The sequence below is a fragment of the Oryctolagus cuniculus genome, chromosome 13, assembly GCF_051225735.1.
Source record: "Oryctolagus cuniculus isolate XC-2025 breed Fujian yellow rabbit chromosome 13, ASM5122573v1, whole genome shotgun sequence".
Taxonomy (NCBI): domain Eukaryota; kingdom Metazoa; phylum Chordata; class Mammalia; order Lagomorpha; family Leporidae; genus Oryctolagus; species Oryctolagus cuniculus.
Window position 1 is genome coordinate 61095667 of NC_142879.1, and position 26809 is coordinate 61122475.

The window sequence follows — 26809 nt, forward strand, 5'->3', positions numbered from 1 at the left end:
CAAAGCCAGAATTAACAAATGGGATTACATCAAATGGAGAAGTTTCTGTACTACAAAAGAAACAGTCAGGAAAGTGAACAGGCAGCCAACAGAATGGGAAAAAAAATATTTGCACATTATGTAACTGATAAAGGATTAATAGCCAGAATCTACAAAGAGATCAAGAAACTCCACAACAAACCAAACAGCCCACTTAAGAGATGGGCAAAGGATCTAGACATTTTTCTTTTTCTTTTTTTTTTTTTGGACAGAGTGGACAGTGAGAGAGACAGGGAGAAAGGTCTTCCTTTACTGTTGGTTCACTCTCCAATGGTTGCTGCTGCTGGTGTGCTGTGGCCGGTGCACCGCACTGATCCGAAGGCAGGAGCCAGGAGCTTCTCATGGTCTCCCATGCAGGTGCAGGGCCCAAGCACTTGGGCCATCCTCCACAGCACTCCCGGGCCATAGCAGAGAGCTGGACTGGAAGAGGGACAATTGGGACAGAATCCGGTGCCCTGACCAGGACTAGAAGCAGGGGTGCCGGTGCCGCAGGCGGAGGATTAGCCTATTGAGCTGCAGCGCCGGCCTAGACATTGTTCAAAAGAGGAAATCCAGAAACCCTTTTCACCAAGATGGTGTCGAAGGCGAAGAAGGAAGCTCCTGCCCCTCCTAAAGTCAAAGCCAAAGTGAAGGCCTTGAAGGCCAAGAAGGCAGTGCTGAAAGGCGTCCACAGCCACAAGAAGAAGATCCGCACATCCATCCCCCACCTTCCGGCGGCCCAAGACACTACGCCTCTGACGGCAGCCCAAATACCCTCAGAAGAGTACCCCCAGGAGAAACAAGATTGATCACTATGCCATCATCAAGTTCCCCCTGACCACGGAGTGGGCCATGAAGAAGATAGAAGACAACAACACACTGGTGTTCATTGTGGATGTCAAGGCCAACAAGCACCAGATCAAACAAGCTGTGAAGAAACTCTATGACACTGATGTGGCCGAAGTCAACACCCTGATCAGACCTGATGGAGAGAAGAAGGCATATGTGCAGCTGGCTCCTGACTATGATGCTCTGGACGTTGCCAACAAAATTGGGATCATCTGAACTGAGTCCAGATGGCTAATTCTAAATAAAAGGTTTTTCACCACAAAAAAAAAAAAAAAAGGAAATCCAAACGGCCAACAGACACATAGAAAAATGCACAGGATCACTAGCCATCAGGGAAATGCAAATCTAAACAACAATGAGGTTTCGTCTCACCCTGGTTAGAATGGCTCACATACAGAAATCAACTAACAACAGATGCTGGCAAGGATGTGGGGAAAAAGGGACACTAAATCACTGTTGGTGGGAATGCAAACTGGTAAAGCCACTATGGAAGACAGTTGAGATTCCTCAGAAACCTGAATATAGCCCTACTATATGACCCAGCCATCCACTCCTTGGAATTTACCCAAGGGAAATTAAATCAGCAAATAAAAGAGCTCTCTGCATCTCAATATTTATTGCAGCACAATATCTAAGACATGGAATTCAAAGCTAAACTAAGACATGAAATCAACCTAAATGCCTATCAACAGAAGACTGGATAAAGAAATTATGAGATATGTATTCTATAAAATACTATACAGCAGTAAAAAAAAAATGAAAGCTGTTCAATTGCAACAAAATGAAGGAATCTGGAAAACATCATGATGAGTGAAATAAGCCAGTCCCAAATGGACAAATATCATATGTTCTCCCTGATATGTGACAACTAACTGAGCACCTAAAAGGAAACCTGTAGAAGTGAAATGGACACTATGAGAAATAATGACTTGATCAGCCCTTGTCCTGACTGTCGAGGAACAGCTTACTATTTTATTCTTTTTAGTATTTTTTTTTTGTTCTACCTAATACCATTGGTTGAACTCTTTCATTAACACACAATTATTCTTAGGCATTTAAAATTAACTGAAAAGTGATCCCTGCTAAAAACAAGGGAGGGAAAAGAGAGGGAGGAGATATACAGTTCGACACATGCTCACTCAGACTTAGCACTAATGGTAGAGCTAGAAACGTGCCATGGGATTCCAAATCAGTCCCATCAAGGTGGCATGTACCAATGTCATCTTACTTGTTAAAGTGATCAGTTTAAGTTCATAAGTGATCAGAAAGATAGGATTAAGTGTCAAAGGGATCACATAAACAAGACTAGTGTCCACTAATAATGCCTGATAGAATTAAAAAGGAGAGAATGATCCTACATGGGAGCAGGATACACAGCAGACTCACAGAATGGCAAATGCCCTAAACAGCTCTCTGGCCTCAGAATCAGCCCTTAAGGCATTCAGATCTGGCTAAAAAGCCCATGAGAGTTACACAGGCATGGAAAGCCAAGACACTGTGGCAAAAAAAATAAATAAATAAATAAAAACAACCTAAATAAAAGATCTCTGTGAGTGAGATCCCAGCAGAAAGAACGGGCCATCAAAGAAGGAGGTACCTTTCTCTGAAGGGTTAAGAGAACTTCTACTTTGACTATGGCCTTGTCTAAATAAGATCGGAATTTTTGAACTCAAGAGGCTTCCATAGCCTTGGCAGCTCATGTCAAGAGTCTCGGGTGATTACTGACGTCATAAATAAGAGTGTCAATTGTTAAATCAACAACAGGAGTCACTGTGCACTTACTCCCCATGTAGAGATCCTATTGTACTATGCAAATTAACAGTAAGACTGGTCTTCAAACAGTACTTTATACTTTGTGTGTCTGTGTGGTTGCAAACTGTTGAAATCTTTACTTAGTATATACTAAGTTGATCTTCTGTATATAAAGATAATTAAAAATTAATTTTAATTAAGAATCAGATGGGAGAGGGAGTAGGAGATGGGATGGTTGCAGGTGGGAGGGAGGTTATGGGGGGGAGGGAAAGCTGCTATAATCCAAAAGTTGTACTTTTGAAATTTGTATTTATTAAATAAAAATTTAAAAAAGCACCAAAAATCCAATACAATAAAGGCACAGTACATAAATTACAGAAAAGGAACTGTAATTACCTCTAAAACTAAAGATGCTCAATTTATAGTAAGAAATACAAAAATTAAAATTACAGTGAGGTCACATTTTTCACTTTTTAAACTGGAAAAGTTCAAAGAGTTTAAGAATATCTGGTGTTACAGAAGGTATAATAAAATCAGCACTTTTTGACCCTGTTTGCTTATGGGAGTATAAATGAATGCAAATGGAGGGTAATTTGACACTAAAGATAAAATCTGACTCAGCAATTTCCCTTGTCAAAACATATCATTTAGATATACTGTGCAAAGACATATGTATAAGAATATTACTTTTCACTTCATACACTTATATACCTTTGTACATTTGTAAAGAACACAAACACAGGATCACACACATATGTTTATATTTGCAGAGAATCTGTCAGAACCCCAAACTATAATCGTGGGTCTAGGAAGACAGCTGGAGAGCCAAGGATTAGGAGAGGAAGGATATTTACTTATCACTACGTATAGTTATGTACCTTTTGAATTTACAATGAGTATGTATGGATATATAATATATATACATATAGTAGCTATATATTCATAATCAGATAAAAAATGTTTTAAAAGCTAAAAAGACAACTCCACTGACATTTTTCTTCCTCTACTGGCCTCAGTTAAAAATATTCAAGGATAAAAGGAAGCAAATACACAAAATTTACTTAACTTGGATTATTATCTTCTCACTATATTGCGGGATAGCTCACAGCCCTCAACCCAGCCTTATCCCTTTAATTCTTTTAACTCACCTTGGCATTGGCAGTATCAAAAATAGTTTCAATGAGTAAGATGTCAACCCCACCATCCAGAAGACCTCTGGCCTGCTCCTGGTATGCTTCAACAAGCTCATCAAATGCTGCAAAAAATAAATCACATCCAGCTCATCTGTATCTTCTGAATGACCCGAGGGTAGTGAGTTCAGATCCAGCCCCTCTGAACTACTGCTGGTTTATAGCATATAGTTTGAGGACAACACTACCTTTTATAAGAAACCAAATAAAAAAATACGCAGTGATGGAAGATAAACAGTGAATGTAGATGCTCTTAAACACTTCCTATATAATCTCCACTTCCCATGTTTGAGCTGAGAAGTGAGTAGGAAGGTATAGGAATTTCTTGAACTATGCAATGTATCATTCTCCACAGTTCATCTCAATCAGCCATTAAGAGATGAGTGTGAGAAACTTGTCACACTGATTTGATACATCACAGGTTGAGTCAAAGACTCACTCTGTCATAAAAGGCTGTAGTTCAGTGGATTTTGCTTCTGCCCTTACACCAACTCTGTCAGAAAGGAAAGCTGTCTGATAGGCAATTTGAATCTCAAACCAAAAAATATTCAATTACTCTTAAATAAAATTTTTGTTTGAAATCTCTTGGGTTATCTACTTCCACCTGAGAGGTAATCCTTCTCCCCACTTTACCTTTAAACCCAAAAAGGAAAAAAAAAAAAAAAAAGAAATGCTCAGCTATTCAACAGAGAAGTCTAAATGACCAATTTATGTTTGTTGTATTTCTCACCTCACTCTGCACAACAGTAAAGAGGTTCACTCCCCTCTGTCAGGTCTAGACCAAAGAATACCAATCACACATAAGCCCAGCATAAGCAATACCTCGTGAAAAGTGTGGTGTTGTGATGTGCAAAATTCTGTCATTAAAAGCTTACTAACTATACTTGCCTAAGTTTTTCATGTACATAAAACCCATTATCATATTCAGTAACATTACTATTTAGTTCTAACATTTTAATTATTTTTATAATCTTGATGCTTAGAAATTGACCATTTCTGAAATTTTTGTCAACTTTCATAACAAGTATGTTTTCACAAATGCACTAGTTTTTAATGTTTATAATGCTAGTATGTTTAGATAATTTGGACTGTATTCTGATAAACTAAATGGGAATATAGTAGACTATTATATAATAGACCAAGATCTAGTATCCACATTTTCTCAGCCTCTCAGTGTAAAGCTTTATTTCAGTTGTTTTCTTCCACAGCTGATAAAGGAGAACTGACACACCATGTACATCTGAAAGAAACTCAAACAATAATAAAAAGATGTCTGCTATATTCCAGGCATGGTTGTGAATTCTTTACACAGATGAAGTCATAGTAACTCTGAAGCAGACCCTACTGTTGATCACATCTTACAGATTTACAGATTCCTAAAGCACAAAAGTACTCGCCCAAGCTCAATGATTACATATGATAAATACTCACTGATGTTCCTATAATCTGGTCTTTCCACAGATGGAGACACAGAGAGTGTCTTATTAGTTGGACCCAGAGCTCCTGCTACAAATCTCTTAATTCCTTTGGGAAAAGAAAAACAAATGTGAAATTTCTCAATAGTTCAATTTTTTTTTTAAGATTTATTCTATTTATTTGAAAGTCAGAGAGAGAGCGAGAGAGAGATCTTCCACCTTCTGGTTCACTTTCCAAATGGCTCCAATGGCTAGGGCTGGGCTAGGCCAAAGCTAGGAGCCAGAAGCTTCTTCCTGGTCTCCCACATGGTTGCAGGAGCCCAAGTACTTGGGCTGTCCTTTGCTGCTTTCCCAGGCCATAGCAGAGAGCCAGAGTAGAAATGGAGCAGCCAGGACAAGAACCAGCATCCACATGGGATGCAGCATCACAGGCAGCAGCTTTACCAACTATGCCACAACACCAGGCCCAACAGTTCCATTCTTCTGTTGTGAATCACTAGGCTGTAAGATTCTTCTTGGTCTACAATCCTCTGTTCACAACTTTGAAATCCAGAAATTTCCTAAAGACCCCAATTTTCTTCCAAATTTATTTGACAATAAAATTTGACCTCTACTAAACTAACAAGAGGCTATTTGTAGTCCTTATCTCACATAGAGACATGATTCATAGATTTTGCTAACATACATTTGTTCACAGGGCCTGCTCAGATCCACTGGTAAATATGTGAAAGGAATTAGGCATATATTGTGATCAAGCAATCCAAAAAACTGAATTCTCATACAGCTGACCTCAAACTGTTTCAGTAAGTAATCCCTTTCCATAAACAAAGCTGTATTTGGACAAATTCTTTCTATAAATAAATTGTGAAGGTCCTGAACTTAACTGAGCCTCTGAAAAACTGCCTCACAGTAGCACTCAACTTAAAATGTTCTCCAGTACTATAATGGAGGCTCTTCACTGAGGTTAATTATTAAATCAAGATTAACAATTTTAAAGCCTGCAATGGAAGTATGAAGAAGATTAAATTTTATTTTAATAATTCTTTAATAAAGTTTCCTCTAGATTAGAGTCCAGATACTTCTAAAACAGCCTGAGAAGTTCTGTTCATTAATATAAAATAGCATAAGCCAGGGGTCATACTGTTCATTACCTTTGGTGATTACAGCCACTGAATAACTGGGTTATGCTTTTCAAGTGAACTGGAGAAAACCACCAACTACTTGATAACCCTGCCTTTGAACAGGTTATAGGTCCAAAATTTCTTTATCTTCCCCAAAGTGGGGTAATAATGTGAGTATAAGAAAAATGCCTTTTCTCTCCCTGTATCAGCTGGTTAAATATCCTCTGACCAACAAGGCTGCTGGGGTACTAGTATATGCATTTCTATGGATTTAAACATTGTCTCTCAGAAACAGACTTCCAGTAAATTGTTTTGGTCTTCATTAGCATGCTGTATCTAACTTCCTAACAATTTTGCTCTATATTGTTCCTGTTGGCAATAACCGCATTTCCAAATGTTAAGGGGCTCCATTTATTTCTTCCATTCCTTTCTCTCCCCCAAAGCCTCCCACTAACTGGGGCCCAAGTGTTCTGATGACAGCCAGCCAGGAGATTATTTCAAGATCCTCTTGTCAAGTCCTAGCAAGACTGAATCTAATGTTCTTCAGTGTGTAGCAGGGTCTTCAAAGACATCAGCAGTAGAAAGAGGAAATGCTAAAAGGGCTATCTTTCTAACTAAGCCAATCATAGGGAGCAAGGTGGCTTTAAAGGGATGAGACCAAAATTCCTAATGATAATCAAATAATTAAAATAGCCTACTGTTACTTCAATAACCTGATAATGTGCTTCTAGAAAAGAAAAATTATTTTAGCTCTAAATATACAAGGAAATCAAGGACCTAGCTACAAAAACAAGCTAATCACCAGCAGTGTACAAGAGTAAAGCTTAAGCCCAAGACCCACAGGGATGCATCAATTCACAGAGTTGTGTGGGGAGCAACTCGGACTAGACTGTTACTCGAATTAAGACTTATTCTATGCACCTGCTCTCCCACAATATGGCGCTGGGAGAGGAGAAAACAGTTTCTACCCAGCTGCCTCTAGTTCAACCAATAAACAGCAGGACCTGTTCCTGATTGGAGGAGAGCAGCGTACTCGGCGTGTGGGTAGCAGAGTTGGGATTGGTGGAAGAGGACTATAAAGGAGGAGAGAGACAACATGCACCAGGAACATCTATCTGAAGGAACACCTGAGCAGCCCCCGAGAGAGCCGGCCGGCAGTGTGCCGCTCCCCCGCGGAAGTGGGGAAAGTGGCAGGGGGAACCGCCCTTCCACGGAGGTGGAAGGGACGGTAGCCAACCCGGGAAGAACCAGCAGCAAACCCCGGGAGGGCCGAGCAGACGAAAGAACAACGCAGGGTGTCGCTCCCCCTCTTCATGGAGGAATGACACTAAACCCTGCCTAGGCTTCATATCCGAGTCACGGCACCATTATGTCGCTCCCCCGTCTTCGTGGAGGAACGACACAGGACCCTGCGCTGTTCTTTTGTCTGCTCGGCCCTCCCCGGGTTTGCTGCTGGTTCTTCCAGGGTTGGCTACCATCCCTTCCACCTCCGTGGAGGGGCGGGCCCCCCTGCCACTTTCCCCACTTCCGCAGGGGAGCGGCACACCGCCGGCCGGCTCTCTCGGGGGCTGCACAGGTGTTCCTTCAGATAGATGTTCCCCTTAGATGTTCCTGGTGCATGTTGTCTCTCTCCTCCTTTATAGTCCTCTTCCACCAATCCCAACTCGGCTGCCCACACGCCGAGCACGCTGCTCTCCTCCAATCAGGAGCAGGTCCTACAGTTTGTCAAGTTGGTGAGAGGCAGCTGGGTAGAAACTGTTTTCTCCTCTCCCAGCGCCATATTGTGGGAGAGCAGGTGCATAGAATAAGTCTTAATTCCAGTAACTTAGTCTAGTCCGAGTTGCTCCCCACAGCAGGGTCCTGTGTCGTTCCTCCACGAAGAGGGGGAGCGACATAATGGTGCCATGACTCGGATATGAAGCCTAGGCAGGGTTTAGTGTCGTTCCTCCACGAAGAGGGGGAGCGACATAATGGTGCCGTGACTCGGATATGAAGCCTAGGCAGGGTTTAGTGTCGTTCCTCCACGAAGAGGGGGAGTGACACAATGGTGCCGTGACTCGGATATGAAGCCTAGGCAGGGTTTAGTGTCGTTCCTCCACGAAGAGGGGGAGCGACAAGTTGCTGAATGCCTGATTATGGAACTGCAGAGAAGTAATCTGCAAACAAGCAAAACACCACGTCTGCAGCATTGCTCAAAGCCAAAGGTCATATAGAAAAGCCTGAACTAAAGATAGAACATTATTGCTGAGAAAAATCAAAACAGGAAGAACAATCCTTACCTGTCTGGAGGGTCATCTCCTCAGCAGCTTTTCTGGCCACTCCCGCAGAGCACTTGTTCATCCTGTAGGCCTAATAACATCAACCACAAACATTAGCTTATGCTTCACTTCTTCCATAAGACAAATGAGAAATTCATGGCCATCTAATACCCAGTTTTATTCTTAAAAAAAAAAAAAAAAAAAAAAAAACCGGGCATTAATCTGAAGTCTGAATAAAATCTTAGCCAAAAAAGGTGTATCAGATGCCCTAGTCTTCAAAGGCAGCAGGGAAAGGCAAAAGTTCCTGGGAAGCACTTTTAGGTTCTTCTCCCTAACCACAAGCTAGTTAGTGGCATGTCATCTTGCATGTCACAGAATAAATTGATATAATTAAGGAAAAAGTAGAGTAATGCAGAAAAGACGCTTCAGAGGCAGACCTGAGCTCTAGGACTGGTTCTGTCATGGCCTTCTGCTAACAACTTCTCCTGGCCTTCATTTCCTTCACTGTATAATTGTTGGAATCAGTAATATGATAAAGGACAATGAAACCTCTCACTAGCACAAAGTGCTGTGTATAATTTAAAGAGGTCCATGGCCATTTGGAAACTCTTGCACAGACCAGATCAGAAGGTCCTAGACTTATGATCTTTACAATCCCTTCCAATCTAAGATTTTATGTACCTTGGATTCTCCCATCAGGTATATAAGAAATGAGAAGATCCTAAATAGAAAGCTGGCACACTACCTATGACCTACAGGGCAAATACAGACCAATGCCTATTTTTATAAATAAAGTTTTATTATTTTAACTATACATATCTATTAGCTACAGTACAATTCATTACATGTATTTAAAGTGTGATCAAATTAGACTAGACAGCATAACTATCTCCTTTAGCTTTTTAACTTTTCATTAACCCTTAATAGTTGTAACTGTTTATAGGGTACACTGTGGTAGTCCAATAAAAGTATACAATGTACACTGATCAAATCAAGGTAATCAACATTTCCTATGCCTCTCATTATTTATGCTTGACTCCTTTTCACTCCCCTCTTCTACTTGCTCAGAAAATATGTTAATTGTGAACTATATTCAGGCCACTGTGCTGTGACTCAGCAGTTCCCATACCACATGGTAGATGCTGAAGTCCCCATTTCTGTGTAGGATTTTTCCAGATACATACATCTGTTTCCATGTAAGTACTCCTGAATACTCTGACACTGATTCCTCTCATATTATTGATCCTTGTGAGATCAAATGTCTGTTGAGTTATCAAGAGAAAATAAAATTATGTTCTGGTTACTTCTGCAATACTTAAAGACAGGAGTTGACAAACTGTTTCTTGAAAGGACCGGGTAGTAAATAATTTAGGCTTTCTTAGCTACATAGGGTCTCTTGTAACTGTTCATATCTGTGATATGTAAATAATGGTTGTGGTGGTGTTTCAGTAAAACAAAACCATTAGTTCCCATAGCAACTTCCACTGGCCTTGACTTCCTTCACTGCCCAATAGATAGATTCAGTGAATTTGAACTTCTTGTAGATTATTATCTTCCTGAAAATTTGATAAAGTATCACAAATAAGGTATTGCAAGTGGACATCCTTGTCTAGTTCCAGATCTTAAAAGAGTTCAGCTTTTCCCCATTCATTATGATATTGACTATGGAGCTGCCATACACAGCTTTATTATTTTGAGGCTCATTCCTTTTATATCTTATTTGTTGAGAGTTTTTATCATGAAGGGGTGTTAAATCTTATCAAAAGCCTTTTCTGCCTCTAGTGAGATGATCATATAGAATTTGTTCCTCATTATGCTGATGTGATTTATTACATTTATTGATTTGCAAATGTTTAACCCTCCTTGCTTTCCTGGGATAAATTCTACTTGATTATGGTGTATGAACCTTATATGCTTTTGGATTTCATTTGCTACATTTCATTAAGAATTTTTCCATCTATGTTCTCAAAGATATTGGTCTGTAGTTTTCGTTTCTTGTTGTGTTTTGTTTGGTTTTGTTTTACTGAAACACCACCACAACCATTATTTACATATCACAGATATGAACAGTTACAAGAGACCCTATGTAGCTAAGAAAGCCTAAATTATTTACTACCCAGTCCTTTCAAGAAACAGTTTGTCAACTCCTGTCTTTAAGTATTGCAGAAGTAACCAGAACATAATTTTATTTTCTCTTGATAACTCAACAGACATTTGATCTCACAAGGATCAATAATATGAGAGGAATCAGTGTCAGAGTATTCAGGAGTACTTACATGGAAACAGATGTATATATCTGGAAAAATCCTATACAAAAATGGGGACTTCAGCATCTACCATGTATTTCCATTCTTAACATTTTACAAAAATTTTAAAATAGAAGTATCATGTTGATTAAAAGGAAACTATATCTGCCACCCACATCCACTAAGAAAGCCATCAAAAAATAATAAACAACAGGATATAACAAGCACTGGCAATACATCCATTGGAACCCTTGTACACTGCTGGTGACATATAAGAGGTTGCAGGTGCTAGAGAAAACAGTATATATGATAAAGGAAAACAGTATGACAGTCCCTCAAAAAATTAAAAACAGAAGTATTGTATGATTCAGCAATCCCATTTCTCTGTGTGTGTGTGCAAAAGAACTAAAAGCAGGGACTAAGTAAATACTTACATACACATATTCATAGTAGCACCATTGCATATTCACAATAGCAAACGAGCAGAAGCAAAACAAATGTCCACTGACAAATGAATACAGAAAGACAATGTGGTATACACATATAGTGGAATATTTTCAACCTTAATAAAAGAAATTCTGATACATACTACAACATGGATGAATTCCTGACATTATTCTAAGTGAATTAAATCAATTATAAAAGGTTAAACACTACATGATTCAACTTATATGAGGTACAAGGATAGTCAAATTCATTGAGACAGAAGTTAGAATGGTGGATGCCAGAGACAGTGAAATGGAGAAAATGAGGAATTATTGTTTAACGGATATAAAGTTTCAGTTTTGCAAAATAAAAAGTTCTACAGATGAATGGCAGTGATGACAGCAAAATAACCTGAGTATAATTAATGTCACTAAACTCTACACTTAAAAATCATTAAGATGAGATGATGGATCGACTTTAAATTTTCTATAGTACACATTGTTTCTATAATCAGAAAAACAATATAAATACCTTTCTATGAAAAAAAATCATTTGTTTAAAATCCAAATTAACGTGATTTATCTTCAAGGAAACAGTAAAGTATTAGTTTCAGAAGAAATAAAATAGTTAAGATGGTAAATTGTATGTGTATTTTGCCCCAATTTAAAAAACCATCTACAGGGCCGGTGCTGCAGTTTAGCAGGTAGGGCCGCCGCCTGCAGTGCCAGAATCCCATGTGGGTGCCAGTTTGGGTCCCAGCTGCTCCACTTCCGATCCAGCTCTCTGCTGTGGCCTGGGAAATGAGTGGAAGCCAGCCCAGACACTTGGGTTCCTGCACCAGTGTGGGAGACCCAGAAGAAGCTCCCGGCTCCTGGTTTTGCATCAGTGCAGCTCCAGCCATTGTGGCCATTTAGGGAATGAACAGCAGATGGAAGACCTCTCTCTCTCTCTCTCTGCCTCTCTGTAACTCTGCCTTTCAAATAAATAAATAAATCTTAAAAAGAAAAAAAAAAAGGAAAGAAAAAACACATCTACCAACAAATGCTTTAAAAGGCCTCATAAAACTATGTGTACACAACTAAAGAGTATGCCTTTATCAATAGTCTCTGCATATAAGTATAATTTTCATTTGATTATTTCTTGCCCATTAAAGCAGACAGTTGGGAAATAAATGGGCTGTTATTAAGAAGAAATTCAAACTACTTTCCCTGTCTCAACCAAAACAACAGATAACTAGGTATTAGCTTGACTCTGTAGCTTCGGGTGGTTTTCTCACTAGCAATTACTAATGCAGCAAATGCTGATAAACTTCTTAGATAGGAGCAAAAATGGAATTCTTACCAAATGTTCAAGGCCGTAGTCAGCTTGGGCAATCCTAGTGCTGCTAAAAGTATTTGTCTCAATGATATCTGCCCCAGCCAGCAAGTATTCCTACAACATGAAATAGTAAAGTCAATTTTTAGGAGTTTCAGAGTCCCTGTTCCCCAAAAATAAGGATGTCCTTTCATCAACACCATCAACAACCACGTTTGACCACCGACTAAAAGTGAGGCACTCCACTAGAAGCTAGAGATGCACATGGTATAAGTGTGTCACAGAAAGACATGAGGTTTAAATATACAGCACAGAACCTGAAGTCAAAGTTAATATACTAAGTTATGCAAATTTAGTCAAATTCCTTAAACTGAGTCTCAGTCTCCTCATTTGTAAGTATCATAACCCTTCTGTGTAAACAAGGTGGCTATATGATAACTCAAGATAACACAGTAAGTATCTGGCATTTAAGGGGCACTTAACAAACATTACTTCTGTGCCCTTACCTTCTCCATGCTTCCCCTACCTTCTCAATAAGCATACTGAAAGTACCATTCTCTGAAACCTCAAATCTCCAACCCTGGAACCTTGCAGACTTCTGTGCCCTTCTGTCCTCCCTGTTGGAAATCAGTCTTCCACCTCAACATCAACCCAATTCCCTAGAGACTCTCGACCCTCTTTATTTTCCAAAAGCAAAAAAACTCAACCCTTCCTGAGCTAATGAGCAGTGTCTGAAGAAGAACTGGGAAATAAAAACCAACATATACACATTTATAATAACATATATACATTTATAATAATTTATGTCACATTCCAAATATCCTTCAATAGAGAAATAAACTTCAGTATATCTATTGTTACATGTTATAGAGTGCAAAATATATATTTACATATGCTGATGTAGTTAAGATAATGAATAGAAAACAGAAATAGAAAAAGAAGCATGAAACCATTAAGTTTACACATGAACAGTACTGAGTTTTCTACCAGCACATGTATAAACATATAAATACATTTTTAAAAGGATTTGGAAAGACTATACCAACTAGTAACAGCCATTGCCTCTGGAGAAAAAAATGGTAATTTGGAATGGCAGTCAAATCAGAACTTATTCTTATTTATGGGTTTGTTTTTTATAAGTACAAATTAAGGGGCCAGCGCTGGCATAGCAAGTTAAGTCACCACCTGCAGCACCAACAGCCTTAGTGGGCTTGGGTTTGAGTCCTGACTGCTCCATTTCCCATCCAGCTCCCTACTGATGCACCTCAGAAAGTAGCAGAAGATGGCCTAAAGGCTTCGCCCCTGCACACACGTGGGAGACCCAGAAGAAGCTCCTGACTCCTAGCTTCAGCCAAGCCCAGCCCTGGCCGTTGCAGCCATTTAGGGTGTAAACCAGCGGATGGAAGACCTTTTTCTCTCTGACTCTGCCTCTCCCTCTCTATAACCCTGCCTTTCAAATAAATATATAAATCTTTAAAAAAAAGGCTGAGGAGGATGGCTGGGAATTGAACCACAAGACTCCCAGTCACCAAGCTGTGTTTGGAGCCTGTACCCAAGCAGCCTCAGCAAAGAGGAAGGGTGCTTTACTGTGACTCCTCTCCTCTGAGAAAGTTATCTTGAAAAATATAAATAATAACAAATTAATTAAAATTTAATATTTTTTAAAAAGAGCAAGAAAAATTAAAAACTACTTTAATACCTAGGAAGAGGTGTTAAGTAAATTGAATATTTAATGCTAACACAAAAAATGCAAATCAAACCGTACAAAGGTACTTCAAAGAGTTCATGGAAAATGCTTATCATAATGGATTTCAAAAATTTCTTGCACCCAAATAAACTTATTTTTTGATTCCATTTTTCTACAAGCTTTTACAAGTACCCTCATATGAAACAATCTAACTTAGAAATCCAAAAATTATAGAGGCAACCACCTGGCACAGTAGTTAGGCAGCCATTTAGAGCACCCACACCCCAACATTGAGTGCCTGGGTTTGAATCCCAGCTCCACTTCTGATTTAGGCTTCCAGCTAATGCACACCCTGGAACACAGCAGTGATGGCCCAAGTACCTGGGTCCCTGCCACCAATGTGGGAGACTAAGATTGAGTTCTGGGCTCCCGGTTTTTACCTGGCCCAGCCATGACAACTGCAGGCATCTAGGAAGTGCTTTTCAAATAAATAAATAATATTTTTAAAAATATCCAAGTACAGAAAATCAGACCAAAATAGAAATTAAAACACATGAATGGTATTTACATCTTAGAATTTTCTAACAGGTGAGAGCCTGTTTCCTGGTTCATAGATAGTATCTTCTGTGTTCTCACGTGGTGAGAGAGGTTAATAAGCTCCCTTTGGCCTCTTTTATAAGGGTACCTCCTAATACACCCAATATTGGGCAAATAGAAATCTTGGGAGATGTGGCTGGCATTCTGACGTAATGGGTGAGGCCACTGCCTGCAATACTGGCATCCCATATGGATTCTGGTTCATGTCAGCTGCTCTACTTCCAGTCCAGCTCCCTGCTGGTGGCTTGGGAGGGGCAGCAGAAGATGGCCCCAGTGCTTGGGCTCCTGTCACCCATATTGGAGATCCAAAGGAGACTACTGGTCCTGGCTTCGACTTGGCTATTGCAGCCATCTGGGGAGTGAACCATCAGATGGAAGATCTCTTTCTCTGTGTCTCTCCCTCTCTGTAGCTCTTTCAAATGGATAAATAGATCTTTAAAAAAAAAAAAATAGAAAAAGAGATCTTGGGAGACATGGACATTGAGACCATAGCAATGTCCTTTGTTGATGGACTGAACAAAATTTGACTCCCAATGTCATGCAGACATTTAAACTCCAAAATTTTACTTAATGTAAAATTTGGTTAATGGATTTAATGGTTGAAGGATTAAAATGGAGGCTTGATCCTGTTGTGGAGTCTGAAGGAGGAGCTTTAGAAAAATGATCAGCTTACATCAGGTTGCTAGGAAGCAGCTCAAAACTCAAGTCATGATAGCATTGTAAGGAAAGACCACACAGAGGGTACATAAAGAGTGCCCCACTGTGTCTCCTTGCTCCTGGGTTCCTCATGTGAGACCCTCCACGTGCATTCTTATTAGATGCCAAACTAATGGGGCCACCCAATCTTGGACTGTGAACCACCAAAACTGTAAGCTGAAGTAAACCTTCTTCCTTCCTAAGAAGGTCTCAGTTATTTTCATTAAAAGTAACAAAAAGCTGACTGATACACCTTCCAACACCTTGCATTCTCTTTTTGCTTTCCACAGTGTGAGAACAAGAAGATGGCTGTCTGTAAACCAGGAAGCAGGCCTTCACCACACACCAGATCTACTAGATCTCAGTCATGGCCTTCTTAGCCTCCAGAACTAGGAGAAATAAATGTATGTTATGAAGCCATTTACTTTATGGTAATTTTTCATAGTAGCCTGAACTAAGATACCACCTCTCAATATTTCTTCATAAGGCTGTTTTGGTGATTTAAATAAAATAGTAAATATGAAACCCTTCATTTGTCCATATTTTTAATGTTTTTCACTGGAGTTTAAACACCTCAAGAGCAGCAAAACTATCTTCCTCATCTTATTCCAAGTGACTACCAGAATACATGACTTTTATTTGATACCCAATATCTGCTTTCTGAATAAATCCCTCTTTCTTTTGTACTCCCCAGAACACCTAGCACAGTGGTCTGACCTTGGTACAAGAAAAAACTTAAATAAATGTGTAAGAATACAGCCGGCGCCGCGGCTCAATAGGCTAATCCTCCGCCTTGCGTCGCCAGCACACCGGGTTCTAGTCCCAGTCAGGGCACCGGATTCTTTCCCGGTTGCCCCTCTTCTAGGCCAGCTCTCTGCTGTGGCCAGGGAGTGCAGTGGAGGATGGCCCAAGTACTTGGGTCCTGCACCCCATGGGAGACCAGGATAAGTACCTGGCTCCTGCCATCGGATCAGCGCGGTGCGCCGGCCGCAGTGCACTAGCCGCGGCGGCCATTGGAGGGTGAACCAACAGCAAAAGGAAGACCTTTCTCTCTGTCTCTCTCTCTCTCACTGTCCACTCTGCCTGTCAAAAAAAAAAAAAAAAAAAAAAAAAAGTGTGTAAGAATACTTTACCTTATGGATCTGGTAAATGATATCAGGTTGAGTTATACTTAAAATGTCATTGTTGCCTTTCAAAGGCCTGGCATGGTCTTTAAATTCTTGATCTCGGAAGTGTTCTTCAGTGAGTTTGTACTGTTGGATCATGGTCCCCATCCCTCCATCCAGCACCATAATCCTCTTCTGCAGAATGGCTTCAATTTCATGCTGTGGAGTTTTCTTCATATCTGCTTTAAAGAAAGTGAACATTTAATAAAGAAACATGAAAAAAAATAGAGAATAAAAGTAGCTCATAAAAGATGCATTAGGAAAATGTTTCCCAAAGAAAGCAACAAAAGATGGACGAAGTGCTTGGGCCCCTGTACCAGCGTGGGAGATGCAGAAGTTGTTCCTGGCTCCTGGCCTTGGATTGGCCTATCCCTGGCTATTGTGGCCATTTGGGGAGTGAACCAGCAGATGGAAGACTTTTCTCTGTCTCTCCCTCTCTCAGGCTGTAACTAACTTCTCAAATAAATAAATAAAATATTTTTTAAAAAAGAAAAATGCTTCCCAAAAATCTTGTCATTAAGTCATGACAGTACCTAATAAAAGATGTACATGGTACAAAATCACTGATGAAGCACCCAACCAAGGTAAAAGGAAGCTATAGCTATTTCTGCTTCAGAGATGATAAAAACAAAGAAGCAATGAGCAAAGCTATATAAGGCCAGGCCAGGATGTGCAAGAAAGACATTGAGGCTCTTTTTTATTAAATATTCCCTTAACAGGGAGATTTAGCATGGATACCTAAAAACCATCAGTAATTCCAAATAGCCATTTAAAGTGTCAGCTTTGAACATCTCCCTCACGCACTGCCAGAACTAACAGCCTGCAAGCAGTGTTTCACTCACTTCTGCTCCATTTATGAACTAGTAACTGGCTAACAAACTCTCAAACTTCTCAGTTTTCCCCATGTTCCTTGATTTCTAATTCTTGGTTCTGAACTTGGTTCTTCTAGGAACTACTGGAAAGCAACAAACTATGCTGACTGCAGTCAATGAAAATTCATAATGTTGAACCTCTTTGATTCATCTTTTCTTGAGTTCCCTGAACACTTCCAACATCTGCTATCCTAACCTTTGCTTTTTCTTTTTAAATTTATTTATTTATTTGAAAGGTAGAGACATAGAGAGAGAGAAAGAAGGAGAGACAGAGAGATCGATCTACTGGTGCACTCCCCAGATGGCTTCAACAACCAGGGCTGGGCCAAGCAGAAGCTGCCACTAGGTGACAGCTTAATCCTCCCAGGTTGGGCGAGGGGGGCGGGGTGGAATGGGGTTTGAGAGGGAGGCCTTCTGCTTTCTTTTTACAACCAAATCCTCATCTTTCTCACTCTGTAAGTGATCTAGCCCAATCCTATACAAAGAAGTTTTCTATTGGAAGTTCCTCAAATTTATCACCTCTCTACCTCAAAATACTCTTACAGTTCAGCTAACTCTTATCCTCTCTGCACTTAAAGAATGCAGGGGTTGGTGCTGTGGTGTAGAAGGTTAAGCCTCTGCCTGAAGGTATCGCATATGCACACCAGTTTGAGTCTTAGCTGTTCCACTTCTGATCCAGCTCCCTGCTAATATGCCTGGGAGAGCAGCAGAAGATGGCCCAAGTACTTGGGTCCCTGTACCTACATAGGAGATGGGAAGAAGCTCTTGGCTCCTGACTTTAGTCTAGCCTAGCCCTGGCTGTTGCAGCCATTTGGGCAGTAACCTGGCAGATGGAAGAATCTCTCTCTCCTCTCCTCCCCTCCCCTCTTCTCCTCTCCTCTCCTCTCCCTCCTTCTTTCCCTCCTTCTCTCTCTCCCCTGCCTTTGACATAATCTTTAACAACAACAACAAAAAAAGAATGCATGATCATCATCACCCCAACACATCCCATTTCTTCCCTATCTACTGCTCCTGGCTCCTTCAGCTGTTATACCACAGCACCCACAAATTCCTTATCTTCCTAACATGATGTCTTACTCCACCACACTCTAACATTTTTTGTAGTCAACAATGAATTTTTAATTACCAAAACACCTGACCCCAATCTTTTATTTATTTTTTATTTTATTTATTTATTTATTTTTTTTGACAGGCAGAGTGGACAGTGAGAGAGAGAGAGACAGAGAGAAAGGTCTTCCTTTGCCGTTGGTTCACTCTCCAATGGCCGCCGCGGCCAGCGTGCTGCGGCCGGCGCACCGCGCCGATCCGATGGCAGGAGCCAGGAGCCAGGTGCTTTTCCTGGTCTCCCATGGGGTGCAGGGCCCAAGGACTTGGGCCATCCTCCACTACACTCCCGGGCCACAGCAGAGAGCTGGCCTGGAAGAGGGGCAACCGGGACAGAATCCGGTGCCCTGACCGGGACTAGAACCCGGTGTGCCAGCGCTGCTAGGCGGAGGATTAGCCTAGTGAGCCGCAGCGCCGGCCCCGACCCCAATCTTAACCTCAAATTTCAAACTGTTCATCTGATAACATCACCTAAAATACCCACCTGCTTCTCAATCTAATTTTCAAAAACAAACTTGCTAAATTCTCTGCGTGATCTCCCTATCTCTGTGAATAGCAACATCCTTCCCAGAAGCATAACCTTAAAATCTCGGTATTATCTAACTCTTTGTTCTCCCTGATAACGAACATCTACTCAGATTCCAAGCCCTACAGATTTTACCTCCAAAAGGCCCTTCATACTCAACTCACCTTCTAAGCTAACTGTGAACCCTTTCTTCAGGCCCTGACTACACATGCCAACCACCACAAATCATCTCTGAGCTCTAGGATATATCCATGCAATTAATATCATACAAGTGGAGGCGCTTTGTAAGCATTTTTATCAAAGGTCCAGGGCTGGCATCGTGGTGTAGAGGATAAAGGATAAAGTCACCACCAACTGCAGCACCAGCATCCCATATGGGCACTGGGTCAAGCCCTGGCTGTTCTACTTCTGATCAAGTTTCCCTGCTAATGCACCTGGAAAAGCAGCAGCAGATGGCCCAAGTGCTTGGGCCCTTGCACCCGTGTGGGAGACCTGGAGGGAGCTCCTGGCTTCTAGCTTTTGCCTAGCCCATCCCTGGCCATTGTGACCATTTGGGGAGTGAACAGCAGATAGAAAATCTCTCCCTCTATTTTTTTTTTTTTTTTACGATTTATTTATTATCACTTCTTGGCCTTTTGGCTAAGATCAAGTGAAGATTTATTTATTTATATGAAGGGCAGATTTAGAGAGAGAAAGAGACAGAGAGAAAGAGAGTAAGCTCTTCCAATCACTGGTTCACTCCCCAAATAGTCACAACAGTTCAAGCTGGGCCAATCTGAAGCCAGGAGCCGGAAACAACTTCTGAGTATCCTGTGTGGGTGATGGGGCAAGCACTTGGGACATCTTCCACTGCTTTCTCAGGTACATTAGCAAAGAGCTGGACTGGAAGAGGAGCAGCTGAGACTCAAACTAGTGCACATTTGGGATGCCAGCACCACAGGAGGCAGCTTTACCTGCTATGCAATGGCATGGGCCCCAACTCTGCCTTTCAAATGAAAAGAATAAATAAATAAAGACAAAGGTCCTACAAAGAGACCACTACCAAACCTGGCCACCTTGTGTTCCAAATCCATCCAATGCACCACTATCAGATTACTCATCTATAGAAAAATGTTAAGCATCTTCAATAGATCCCAACTGTCTGTACCAAAGTCAATACAAATCACTCAAAACAAACCTTAATGACACCAACCTATTTTCTTCTGTGCTCCCTGAGAGCAGAACAATGTTCACTGTGGAATACTACACACTGATAACCAGATATGCCACAGTAATACAGCTGGCTCTTGTGAATGTTCAGCATAACAGTTTAGACACTGGTTAAGATACCCATGGCCAGTGTTGAGGCCTAACAGGTAAAGCCACCACCTGCAACACCAGCATCCCATATGGGCGCTGTTCACATCCCAGCTGCTCCAATGCAATGAAGCTCCTTGATCATGGTTTGGGAAAAGCAGCAGCAGATGGCCCAAGTGCTTGGACCCCTGCCACCCAAGTGGGAAACCAGGGAGAAACTCGTGGCTCCTGGCTTTGACCTGGCGTAGTCCTGGTCATTGCAGCCACCTGGCAAATGACCAGAGGATGGAAGATCTCTCCTTCCCCCTCTCCTTAACCCCTACCCCTACCCCTCCCCATCTCCCTCTCCCTCTGTAAGCCTGAGTTTCAAAATAAATAAATCTTTTTTTTTTTTTTTTAAAGATACCCACGGGGTCAGCACTGTGGCGTAGTAGACTAAGCCTCCACCTGCAGTGCGGGCATCCCATATGGGTGCAGGTTCATGTTCTGGCTGCTCCATTTCCAATCCAACTCTCTACTTGTGGCCTAGGAAAGCAGTGGAGGATGGCCCAGGTGAACCCCGCACCCAAGCAGGAGACCCTGGACCGGGAAGCTCCTGGCTCCTGGCTTCAGTAAACTAGGATCAGTCCAGTTCCAGTTGTTGTAACCATTTGGGGGGTGAACTAGCAGATGGAAGACCTCTCTCTGTCTCTTCCTCTCTCTTTCTGTAACTCTGCCTCTCAAATAAATAAATAAATCTAAAAAAGAAAAATAACCACAATCCTTATCAAAGTACCTGGGTTCCATACCCAGCTCTGGCTCCTGACTCCAGCTTCTGCTAATATAGACCCTGAGAAGCAGCAGTGATGACTCAAGTAATCTGGTGCCTGCCACACCCACATGGGAGACCTGGACTGAGTTCCCAGCTCCTGGCTTCATCCTGGCCTAGCCCGTAATTGCAGGCATTCAGATGAGAGCTCTGTGTGTGTGTGTGTAGGACAGAGAGGAAGGGAGGGAGTATATATCTGCCTCTCAAATAAAAGTTCAAAATGATTAACCATCAAGATAGCATTATATAAACTAAAAATACACAGACTACAGACTGCAAGGAAACCTACAAATATGCAGACGTATGTGAAATAGAGAGAATGGGAAATATAGATAAAAGAGAATATACAATAAAACAAATATGCATGGGAATTGTATGGACTGAGAAAAAAACTCCTCTATAACTGAGGTCCTTAAAAATCCATTGTTTCGGGGCTGGTATTATGGTATAGCGAGTAAGGTCTCCACCTGCAAAGCTGGTATCCCATATGGGTGCCAGTTCAAGTACCAGCTGCTCCACTTCTCATCCAGCTCCTTGCTAATGTGCCTGGGAAAGTAGTGGAGGATGGCCCAAGTGCTCATGCCCCTGCACCCATGTGGGAGACCCAAAAGAAGATAACTGCAGAACAGAGGACAGTCTCAAGGAATGTGCGCCGTTAGTGAGCTTAAGAGGTCACACAGCATTTTCTCCAGTTTGAGTCAATCAAACCAATGTATTTTGTTGAGTTTGTTTTCCATCATTAACATTTAATTTTCTGGTAGATAATATTCTGATTCACAGCAAACATTCCAAAAAATAAACAGGTTTTGGTGTTTGACCTAGCAGTTAAGCTCCCTGTATCTCATACTGGAGTACCTGGGTTCAATATCCAGCTCCAGTACCTAACTCCAGCTTCCTGCTAATGCAGATCCTGGAAGGCAGAGTGACGCTCAAGTAGCTGGGAGACCTGTGTTGAGTTCCCAGCCCCAGCCACTGCAGACGGATGGGAGCTCCTTCTTTCTCCTTTCTCTCTCTACCCCTCAAATCAATAAATAAAATTTAAAAAAAAAAAAAAACATAGAATTAACTGGCTAAAGCAACAATCAGGTGTTGAAATCAAATGGTAGCACCACCTTGAAGAAATATCCTAAAGAATCACAAGATGAAGGCAGAAACCAAAAACGCCTGGTAAATGGATTTAAGTAATAAATTAGTGTCAGGAACACTTCTCCCCTGGAGATATAGTGACAACAAGTAGGTACAATTCACTTAGAACACCCCTTTCCTTTGTGCTAAGTGGGGAACACATACAGAAAAGAAATGATATTTTTATTTTCTGCATTGTAATCAAATGTTCCCTAATGCTTTCTCAGCAGTTTCTTGCTTTTGCTATATTAAAGATCTTATGACTGCCCTCTAAGTCCCTGGCAAGATACTTTGCACTTTATTTTTAGATATCTAATTTCTAGTTTGTATCAGCTTGCCACATTTTGTAGGCATCTCTTTGGGTATTATTCCAATTTTTTAAATACTGTATTTCCCCCCTTGGATTTCAGTAAGTCACAGAAAGGCTTTGGCTGAATCATTTACTCATTCTGTCATCAACTATTCATTAATTACATAACATTTATTAATATACACAATAACAGGTATAGTATTAAGCAAAGATGAAACCCAAGAAACCTTTAGAAGATATAGCTAAAATTTTCTCACAAGAAGTAGTTGCTAGCCCACGAGCCTCCTTCCCCAAGGGAACACAATATTGGTCTGAGATCACAGACATTTAGCCTTAGCGGTCAACTTTAAGATTCAAGAACTCCAAGCTCTTCATTTAAAAACTTCATTAAAGGGCCAGCATCCTGGCATGGCAAGTTAGGTAACCTGCTCATGATGCCAGCATTCCAAACGGGCGCCAGTTCACGTCCTGGTGCTCCAATTCCAATCCAGCTCCCTTTGTGATAGGCCTAGGAAAGCAGCAGAGGCTGGCCCAAGAAATTGGGCCTCTGTACCCACGTGGGTGACCTGGAAGAAGCTCCTTGCTCCCGACTCAGTCTGCGCTGGTTCACTCCCCAAAAGAACTGAGAATTCTCACTCCACCATAGGGCAGCTACTCAGCTACTCTTCTGTCCTCATTACTAACTCTCGTTTTTTGTGTCTCCTACTTCACACCTCACACGATTTTATGTTTTGTTTTAGACATACATATGCACACAAATCATAATCAGGGATGACGTTCTAAGAGACCCAGAGCTTATTATAAAGCTAAAATTAATTCAGTTCTTAGCTCAACTCGTTTTTCTCTTACACTCAATCCCAGACCACCAACATCAGATTGACTGAGTATCTGCAAGCAGGGATTGGTAACAGTGATTTTAAGCACACTGGCGTTTGCAGAAACACACCCGGAAAATAAAAGTTCTGTGCAGTTTAAACTAGCCTTGTGAGCAGCACTGTGGTGTAGCGGGTAAAGCTACCGCCTGCAGTGCCAGCATTCCGTATGGGCGCCGGTTGGGGCTGCTCCACTTCCGAGCCAGCTCTCCGCTATGGCCTGGGAAAGCAGAAGATGGCCCAAGTCCTTGGGCCCCTGCATCCGTGTGGGAGACCTGGAAGAAGCTGTTGGCTCCTGGCTTCAGATGGGCCCAGCTTCGGCCCTTGCTGCCATTTCGGGGGTGAACCAGCAGATGAGGATCTCTCTCTCTCTCTGCCTCTGCTTCTCTGTAACTCCACCTTTCAAATAAATAAATAAATCTTAAAAAAAAAAAAAAAAAAAACCTAGTTGTGTGGGTTTCCCTATCTGGCCTCAGCACCTGAACTTTCTTTGGCAGAAGGTGCCCAACAAGCATTTACGGAATAAGAACATTACATCATGCAAAACTGCCACCGCGCCCTGCTGGAACAGGCTGCACTGAACGGCAAAATTTATTTATTTTGACGTCAAGCGAGTGTTTCAGGCGAATGGGGAGCGGGATGCTTTGCAAGTTTTCATGATTTGTTTGCCTGCGGAGGAAAGGGCACAGCAGGTTAGGTAAGAAGCGGAGAAAAAAAAAAAAAAAAAAATGTGGCCTTCAGGAGATACTGGGCCAAGTTCAAAAGCTGCCGCCGGCTCACAGGGCAATCCCTCCGGGCGTCTCCCGCAGCAGAGAAACACCCGAGGGGTGAAGAGGCCACAGCACGGGTCACTACACACGCAACCGAACCGAGCAGAGGGACCGCAGCGTTACCGGATTGCGACAGCTCTTGGAAGGCGGGTGACATGTTGCCGAGTCTCCTCCCGCGGGGGGCGCGGCGGGGAAGAGCCGCTCTGCACAGGTGACGGCCGAGCGCGACGCCAGCCAGCGCCGGGACAGTCGGGCAGGGGAGGCCGGAGCAGCTAGGGTCTCTGAGGGGACAGAGGGTCCGCCACGCCAGGGAACCTCCCTCGGCCGGGCGCGAGCCCGCGACAAGCGCTGCGCCACGTGCTTTCTTCCCAGTCACCGAGCGGCGAGTCGCGCAGCCAGAGGCGGGGTTACTGAGAGAGCGCAGGCATGGACCCAAAGCAGAGGCCAACGTGGCGTCAAGGACGCCGGGGCGCGTTTCTCAGCCCCTCAGCGATTTGGGAAGCTCAGAAAGCCGTTAGCTCTTGGCTCAATCTAGCCTCGGCGTGGGAGATCCCACCCTCTCACGCCTCTGATTGGGCTGCACTAGATCCTCGCAGCTGTATTGGCTGTGAATGTCAACCAATCACCTGAGGATTCGCCCCGAAGCTCTCTGGGAGATGTAGTCCTGGATCCGAAGTCCCCACACGCAGAGGCTTTGAGAATTTCTGCACAGAGTTTCCGGGAGTGCGCCCAGAGTGTCCCCTCGAAGTGGCGTCGCCTAGTTGGCGCTGGCTTCAACAAGCTGTTTGGTGACTGAGCCCGGAACTTGAAGTCACAAGACCAACTCTATTTCTGATTTGCTATTGCTTTGCACTGAGTAAGATACTTAACCTTGTCAGTCACCATTCCACACACTATATGGGAAAAGATAAGCGATAGTGATGAATATTTTATAGGCTTGTAGGAAGGATTAAATGAGATCGTGTGGACTTGTGAATGCACTATGAAAACTCTGAAGAACATACATGGAATCAAAGGCCAGTAAATATTTGTTAAACACCTACCGTCAAGCATTGTGCTACACATTTCGATTGCGAAGAAAAAAGCTACAGCACGTTTATAACTGAACAGGAGAAAAAAAAAAAACAACATACATGTGCCAAAAGAACTGCAGTCCTCTAAGCAAGCTTGGTCTTAAGGGAAGAGAAGGTGTGTGTCAAGACCATTCCAGTGGGAGAAACTCACTGGGTAAAATGCAGCAGCACTAAAGAGAATTTAAAACACAGGACAGCCCTGTAAGGCTGATAGTGGTAGATGAGAGCACAAGCAAATAAATCTAAAAAATAAAATAGTAACCAAATTAAGAAGTTTACTAGGCTTTTATTAAAAGGTACAAACTTGCATTAATTACTGCATGTAATTATACTTCAATTTATTTACTTATTTAATCAGAGAGAGAGTCCATCCATTGATCCAATTCCCAAATATCCCGCCAACACCTGAGGTTGAAGCCAGGTGATGGAGCTCAACCCAAGTCACCCAGTGGGTAGCTGGTTCCCAGTTACTTGAGCCGTCACTGCTGCCTCCCGGGGTCCACACTGGAAGCTGGAGTCAAGAGCCAGAGTCATGTTTTGAACCCAGGTACTTCAGTCTGGGAATACTTGGAAGGGGGAAAGTGAAATAAATAAGAATGAAGCAGCAAGGAAAAGCTTGGGAAAGATGAAATGCCCCTGAATAGCTGAAGATGTCAAAATTATAAGGACTAGTTTCAAATTATCACCTGTCCAGCAAAGATTGTTAATGTGTTTCTTCAAAATGCTATTTCAGGTACCTCCTCATCTACTGCTACCTTCTTCCTACTGTAGAGGAAATACGGCCGCAACCAAAGACAAAGAAAAGCGGGCCCCTCACCCCCAACACAGACCTTGAAAAGTGGCCGCTCGCAGTAACTAGTGAGATAGCTGCACACTGTTATCTTGTCTAGGGAGGGAAGACATCCTAAGTTCTGCTTCTGTAACTCCAGTCATAAATCTACCCTAATAAATCTGCCCCTTGTATCTCTCTCTCTCTTTTTTTTTTTTAAAGATTTATTTATTTTATTTGAAAGAGTTACAGAGAGAGAAGGAGAGGCAGAGAGAGAGAGAGAGAGAGGGAGGGAGGGAGGGAGGGAGGGAGGGAGGGAGAGGTCTTCTATCCACTGGTTCACCAATCCTAAGCCAGGAGCCAGGAGCTTCTTCTGGGTCTCCCACGCGGGTGGGCCATTTTCCACTGCTTTCTCAGCCATAGCAGAGAGCTAGATCGGAAGTGAAGCAGCCAGGATTCAAACCAGCGCCCATATGGGATGCTGGCACTGCAGGCAGCAGCTTTACCCAATACGCTGCAGTGCCAGCCCCTGGTATCTCTTTGACAAAC

General features: G+C 42.2%; 1 protein-coding gene across 10 annotated transcripts in view; it reads right to left on the reverse strand.

Moving 5' to 3' along the window:
• The window catches only part of MTR (5-methyltetrahydrofolate-homocysteine methyltransferase), a 149169-nt gene extending 124207 nt beyond the window's left edge, over window positions 1-24962 (reverse strand). For 3 of the 10 annotated variants that reach the window (XR_016219028.1, XR_016219030.1, XM_051820744.3), the window contains exons 1-6: window positions 24542-24931; window positions 16703-16917; window positions 12617-12706; window positions 8625-8694; window positions 5241-5333; window positions 3768-3874 (exon numbers count right to left, since the gene is read on the reverse strand). Coding sequence is in view for 3 of the 10 variants with exons in the window: in XM_051820744.3 (XP_051676704.3) it covers window positions 3768-3874; window positions 5241-5333; window positions 8625-8694; window positions 12617-12706; window positions 16703-16917; window positions 24542-24575 (609 nt within the window). In the remaining 7 variants the exon portion in view is untranslated. Of the gene's footprint in view, window positions 1-3767; window positions 3875-5240; window positions 5334-8624; window positions 8695-12616; window positions 12707-16702; window positions 16918-24541 lie in introns of those variants that run through there. The other 7 variants (XR_016219029.1, XR_016219031.1, XM_070055569.2 and 4 more) reach the window with 6 other exon arrangements.
• Between the last annotated feature and the right edge of the window lie 1847 nt (window positions 24963-26809).